This window comes from Giraffa tippelskirchi, chromosome 6 (genome assembly GCF_054371585.1).
Source record: "Giraffa tippelskirchi isolate mGirTip1 chromosome 6, T2T-mGirTip1v1.2.pri, whole genome shotgun sequence".
Taxonomy (NCBI): Eukaryota; Metazoa; Chordata; class Mammalia; order Artiodactyla; family Giraffidae; genus Giraffa; species Giraffa tippelskirchi.
In genome coordinates this window covers 13,544,745-13,551,680 of record NC_137280.1, presented here as the reverse complement: position 1 = coordinate 13,551,680, position 6,936 = coordinate 13,544,745, and the positions used below count along the sequence as shown (strand labels likewise).

Below are 6,936 nucleotides of genomic sequence, written 5' to 3'. Positions count from 1 at the left end.
CCACGGCAGTGAGGGCTCACAGGACACAGTCTCAGAGAGGGAGAGCCTTGCGGACTGAGATGCTGGAGGGCTCTGGAGGGTCCCCCAGCCCTCCCCAGCTGAGCACTGATCCTTGCATGTGTTAGAGAAAACCATCAGAGGCTGGCGAAACAGCCAACTAAAAGGAATAGAAGAGAGAGCTCAGAAATTATTTGACATAGTTTGTCCTCCCAGTCAGAGAGGAAAACCTCGTAATTTATGGAGCATCAATAGAGCAGAGATGTTAGCTCTAGGAATTAGACAAAATCAGCCCTAGAATGAATGCTCTTATAGTTCCACCTCACCAAGAGTGGCTAAAGAATTAGGATGTAGTATATTTCTCAATCCAGCATGAGTCTAAGAATGATTAGATTTTGGATTTAGGTGGAAGACATCACTTTGTAAACTGCATGACCAGTATTCAGTCAAGAGATCTTCTTGTGTCTCTGGAGGGCCACTGTGGTAGGAATTGACAACTTTGTGGGTTACTTCCAGTCCAAGTCTCCATTTATGGCTTCTGTCTCCTTTTTTGAAGATGGGATACAAATAGGATCACCTAAAGCACAACTGTGAAGACCTCCCTCGTTGGCAGCTTCCCATAGATCCTGCTTAAGGTGCAAAAGAAATCCAGGACTTTCCTGCTGGTGTTCAGGTTAGCTCTCTCTTGATATGGCTCTATGTTGGGAATTTTCACCTTGCTTCTATCATTTCCTCAAATAAGAGAAGAACAGAGGAATGGAAACTGAGAAATGAATTTGCCATAAGATTGAAGGAGCTGATGCCCCCCAATCAGAGGACATTTATTGTGAAGCTACTATGTACTGCGCAATCTTCTTGGTGCTTTCAGATATTTGTCAGGGGGTTGTGCCTTTAAATTAGGCAAGTGATTTAATCACTTGTTTTCAATCTATTCTCAACAAGACTCTATAGAGGAAATATGAAGTGGGAGTTGAATTGTTGACTTACTGGACAACTGTTCTAGAATATACAATTGTTCTGGAATTTGAGAAGTCTGTCTTTTATTTGTATCTTTTGCTGATCTTCTCTACCAACCTGGCCATAAACCAAGTCTTCATGAATGTGCGGTTCTAGATCTAGACTCTCTAGTCTGTTCCATTGGTGTATTTTTCTACCCTTTTGCTAATGCCATGTCATCTTAAGTACTATACCAGATGAGGAGTCTTAATATCTGATGAAGTAAAAAAAAAAAATGAGAAATAAGCTATGATAATAAAACCCCACAAATTATCAGTGTCTGTATACAATAAAGATTTATTTCTTGTGCATGCATCATGTCCATTATGGGTAGACTGGAAATTGGGTCATGTCTTGTCATCAATCAGGAAGGAGGTTCCTAGGGCAGGCATTCTTGGGAACATTGTCCTTAACTATGATGGGGGAAGAAAGAATATACCAAAATCATGCACTAGGTCTTAAAATTTTCACCCAGAGGTAACCACTCCTGCTCCTATTTGTCAAAAGCACATGGTGGTACTAAATTACAAGGGGTCAGGAGGGTACAATCTTGCCAAGAAAGAAAATAAAAATGTTTGGAAATCACATTGATGGCTACTATGATCCCTTACTTTTACTTTCTTTTTCGGGAATGCTGGCTATTGTTAGTCTTTTGTCACCTGATTACATTTAAAAATCAGCTTGGTACATAAACAAAAAATCCAAACAACAAACCAAGATTAAGAACTCAAACCCAAAAAATCCTATTTTGAATTTTGATTGAGATTGCATTGATTCTATAGATAAATTTGGGGAGAATAGACATCTTTACTACTGAGCCTTCCAAAACTTAAACATGGCATATTTATCCAATTATTTAGTTCTGTCTCAATGTACATGAGGGGTTCCCTGGTGGGCCGGACAGTAAAGAATCTGCCCATAGTGCAAGAGACTGGAGTTCGGTCCTTGGTTGGGAAGATTCCCTGGAGAAGGGAATGACAACCCACTCCAGTGTTTTTGCCTGGAGAATTCCATGGACAGAGAAGCTGGTGGGCTACAGTCCATGGGGTTGCAAAGAGTTGGGCACGACTAACACTGTCGCTAAAATATATGAATGGAGTTTTACCATTTTCTCCCTAAAAGAAACTTGCACATCTTTTGAAAAATTTATTTCTAGATATTTTATATTATTAGATATTAAAATAAATAACACAGTTTTGGTTGCATTTTCTAATTATATGTATGAAATGCTTCTCATTATATCTGTTAATGTTTTCTCTAAAACTCCTAAACTTTGTGTTTGGTTTTGATTTTTTGGTAGGTTTTTTTGAATTTTCTACATAGGCAATCATGTTTATCTATAGATAAAAAGTTTCTTGCTTTTTTCTATTGCTTGACTTTGCCCTTCCTGCCTTTCTATAGTGGCCAGGACATCTAAGATACCATTGACTACAGATGACTCCAGTAAGCACTCATGTCTTATTCCTTATATTAAAGGAAAGTGCTTGGTAATTGTGATATTTTAACTTTTTCTTTTTTTTGGTAGGCATTTCTCATCAGGTAAGGATGTCTTCTTTAATTTTTCTCATAAATGGATTTAGGATTTTACATGACTTTTTGCCTGCATCTTTTGTGGTTTGTAGTTTCTTTATAACATGTTATTGCAGATTTCTTCTTGTTTATTCTCTTTGGGATTCATTGGGTTTCTTGATTCTGTGGGCTGGCATATTTCTGGAAAATTTTCATTTATTATTTATTCAGATGACTCTGTGTTCCTCTTTTCTGGAAACCTGATTAAACATAAACTAGACCATATAACACTAGCTTTCATATTTTTTAACCTTATTCATATTTTCCATACCATTTTCTTTTGCTGCTGAATTCTCATTAATTTCTTCACTATTTTCTTTAAGTTCATGAATTCTCTTATCTGCAATTATGCTGGTCCTCTAATTTTTAAATTTCATTTACTATAGCTTACACTTCTATAGAATAGAAGTTCTATTTGTTTTCAATAGAAATAGAAGTTCTATGTATTTTTTTTTTTATAATACACTTGGTCACTTTTTATAACCTTTGCTTTCTCTGCTATTTTCAGTCCCTTCTCTTTACTTCCTTAAACATCATAGACATAGATTTGAAAATCAATTTAAACATTCCAGTATCAGAGGATATTGTGAATTAATTTTGCTGTTTTCTTTTTTGTACTGCTCTTGCTCAGAATGCTATGATTCCTTTTTTTTTTTTTTTTTTTTACTGGGAGTTAATAGTTATTGTAACTTAATCTGTGGGAATTTCTCTGGACTCTCCACTCAGCACTTACTTAAAATGGTAATTTTTCTTATGGTTCTCAGAGTTATTTTTAATATATAATTTTATTTACTTACTTATTTTTGGCTGCGCTGAGTATTCTTTGCTGCTCGGGCTTTTCTCTCTTTGCGATGAGCAGGGGCTACTCTTTGTTGCGGTGTGCGGGCTTCTCATTGCAGTGGCTTGTCTTGTGGAGCACAGGCTCTAGGCGCTCGGGCTTCAGTAGTTGCAGCACGTGGACTCAGTAGCTCCTGGGCTCTAGGGAACAGGCTCAATAGCTGTGGCGCATGGGCTTAGTTGTGAGGCAATGTGGGATTTTTCTGGATAAGGTATCAAACCTGCGTAATCCTTCGGGGGTCTCAGTTTCATTGAGGTTGTCTAGTATCCTTAATTTGGCAGGCTCTGGAATTTGTTGATAGTCCCCAAGCCACTAAAAGTGAAAATAGAATTTAAGTTCACCACATTCTGCTAATTTTCTTAAAAAGAAAGCTGGTTCAATGTGCTATCACCTTGGTTCATGCCTTCACTTAATTTTTGGTCTAATGGTCTTTACCTTTTAATCAGTTAATTCATGTATTTAAAAAAGTGCTTCTCAGACGTCACCCAGCATTTTGTGTTCAGTGTAAGGGTCAGTCAGTGTACCAGTCTGCTACCTTGCCAGGAATGAAAGATCTTTTTAATTATTACCATTAATAAAACTGATACTTTGTTTTTTCCCTTCAAGAATTTAGTTATATGTATATTAGGCCATTTGATAACAAATTACATGTCTATTAGGCCATATACATTAGATAACACTCTGGGGTGATTCATTCTGGTGTTTGTTTTCCTTCTCTTCATGTTTTAGTTTGGATAATTTTTATTGACCTATTGTCAAGGTCATTGATTCTTTCCTCAGCCTTATGCAGTCTGCTGATGAGCTCAAAAAGGAAATCACCCATCTCTGATGCTGTATATTTTATTTTAGTATTTGCATTTGATGCTGTTTTATAGTTTTCATCTTTCTGTTGAAATTCTCCTTCTGTTCATGTACATAGTCCCATTTTCCTACTAGATTTTAACATATTAACCATAGTTATGTTAAAGTTGCCCTCTGATATTTCCAACATCTGGAAATATGATGCTGCTTTGTCTGATTTTCTTAATTGCTTTAACTCTGTACAGCGAGTTTTTCTTGTATTTTGGGGTGTATCTTGTAATTTTTTAAATTGAATACTGGACACTGTGTGTGAAAGAATAGTAGAGATTATTCTCAGAGTAGATGAGGATAAGTGTTTCGCTCTGTGAATATTATTTAGCTTATATGAGCCTCAATATTTTTTCTTTTTGACCATGCTGCACTGCATATGGGATCTTAGTTCCCTGACCAGTGGCTGAACCCATACACTCTGCAGTGGAAGCACAGAGTCTTTCCCCATGAGCCTCAGTTTTGTTATCAGCAAAATATGAATAAGCCCCAACTTCATAGATATATTATGTGAAATATATAAAACATAAATGTAAAATAGTATTATCACTTTCTCATGATAGATCTTTGATAAGGAAATTGGATTTTACATACTTGATTTTTTCCTCAAGTGGTGACATTTTTTTCTATTAATTAAAAAATTTCATACCTCATTAAAAAATTCTAATAATATCAAAGTGTACAAATTAGAAAGTCAGATGCCTGCATATGTTCAATTAAGACCGTACTATAATTGTGTATTCCTCTACTTTTCAATGAATAACTTAGAACAAAAAATTGGTGTCACTATATTTGATTTAATGTTCATAAATACATGCATAAAAGCCAGAGGTCTTCCAAAGCTTTATCCAGTATTTACTTCTGAAGTAGAAACAATATTTTTAGTAAGTGGTATAAAGAAATGCCCCCACTGGGATCTCTATCATATTTTGATTCTATGTGGGGGTGGGGATTATGCTTTACACTAGAAAAACAGAATTTGGAAAGTATCAAGAAAAATGATGTCAGAAAGTATGGAAAAGTGTTGTGCTTTGTAAATGATCAATAAAATTTTCAGGTGAAGAGAGGCTTCCTAAAGCTGCAGACCCAGGATTCTTGGCCAGAAAGGACAAAAGTGCCCTCTCTCTTGTTCTTGCTAAGACCTGGGCAGCATCTCTTCCAAGTCTGCAATGACGTAAGAGACAACGGCCCAAACAGCGGCAGCAACATTCATCTGCTTTGGATCCATGACGGTCATGGTGTCTCCATGGGAGTGATGGAAGGAGAAATATTTATACAAGTCATCAAGTAGACTGGCTCCTGGGGAGAAAAGAGGAAGAACTCTCAATGAAGTATTTTGACAGGCATTGCTGAATAGCTGTTCAGATACCACTGGCCCTCTTCCCTTCTCCTATTGGACAGGCTGTGATGGCAAAATAATGACATTCCCAGCCTCCCTTGCTGCAGGAAATGGCCGTATGGCATCGTTCTGACGACTATGATATGAGTGGCAGGCATGGGAGAGTTCTAGGAAAGCCTTAACTTGGTTGACAAGAGTCAGGAAATGCCCTCGTGCTGAATTAAAAGAGATGAGAAATTTAGAACTGCAGGGGGCAAAAAGCCTCCACACTAAAAATGGCAAGGTGGAGACACAGAGAGACTGGGTTTAGAAAATACTGTAAGCCCACTGAGTAAGCTCTACACTACCTAATTCTGAACTTTCTGCTATGAGAAGGAAAATAAACTTTATTTGAAAAGCAAGTGATACAAATGTCCCCTCTAGTTATAAAAGGACAATATATGGGGTTTTTTGTTGTATCAGCAGAGTGCAAATTATGTGACCCCCTAGATACAAAAGAAAGTCAGTACTCCTTTGCTCAAGACTTTTTTTCTCAAGTCATTCAGTCACTTCCCATGAAATTTCCCAGCAAGCCCCACCAACAGGAGTCTCCACCACCCTTAAGAACTTTCTTCTTACTCTAGTGAGGACTTTTTCTAGTTCGGTCTTGGATCAGAGCCTCAGGGAATGGTGGCTCAGCTGGTAAAGAATTTGCCTACAATGCGGGAGACCTGGGTTTGATCCCTGGGTTGGGAAGATCCCCTGGAGAAGGGAAAGGCTACCCACTCCAGTACTCTGGCCTGGAGAATTCCATGGACTGTATAGTCCATGGGGTTGCAAAGAGTCGAATATAGCTGAGCGACTTTCACTTTCTCACTCTAGTGAGGCTTTCATCTAGTTTAGTTATGGATCAGAGCCTCAGGGAATCTTCACACCTCCTAGTCATCCTTCAGAACCTACTGGGCCCACTCTGCGGGTTTTTCACCTCAGGCTTAATTATTTATTTACTTACCATTTTATAAAGATATATACCATACATACATAAGATTGTAGATAACAAAAATGTATATTATAAAGGGTGACAATATAAAAGTTCACATATGCCCATGATTCAATGCAAGAAAGGCATCACCAGTACCTTTAAAGCCCATTTTATGACGCACAACCCCATGGATCCTTCCTCTCTCCAGACGGACCCACTATCCTGTTCCGCTTGTGTGTTAGCCACTCCTTGCTTCTCTTCATAATTTTTCCAAATAAATATAATCAACACTCTCTAGGCTGTAAATGTAGGGGTGGAAATGTTGGGCTACAGAGCATGTGTATGTTTAATTTCATCATGTATTTCCAAAATGGATTCCTTTTCAGT

General features: G+C 37.7%; 1 protein-coding gene across 10 annotated transcripts in view; it reads right to left on the bottom strand.

Moving 5' to 3' along the window:
* Positions 1-5,026: 5,026 nt before the first annotated feature.
* CPQ (carboxypeptidase Q) overlaps positions 5,027-6,936 on the bottom strand; it is a 548,292-nt gene continuing 546,382 nt past the window's right edge. For all 10 annotated transcript variants that reach the window (XM_081505175.1, XM_081505172.1, XM_081505170.1 and 7 more), the window contains one exon: positions 5,027-5,548. In XM_081505175.1, coding sequence (XP_081361301.1) covers positions 5,533-5,548 — 16 coding nt within the window. In that variant the 3' untranslated portion in view covers positions 5,027-5,532. The remainder of the gene's footprint in view (positions 5,549-6,936) is intronic.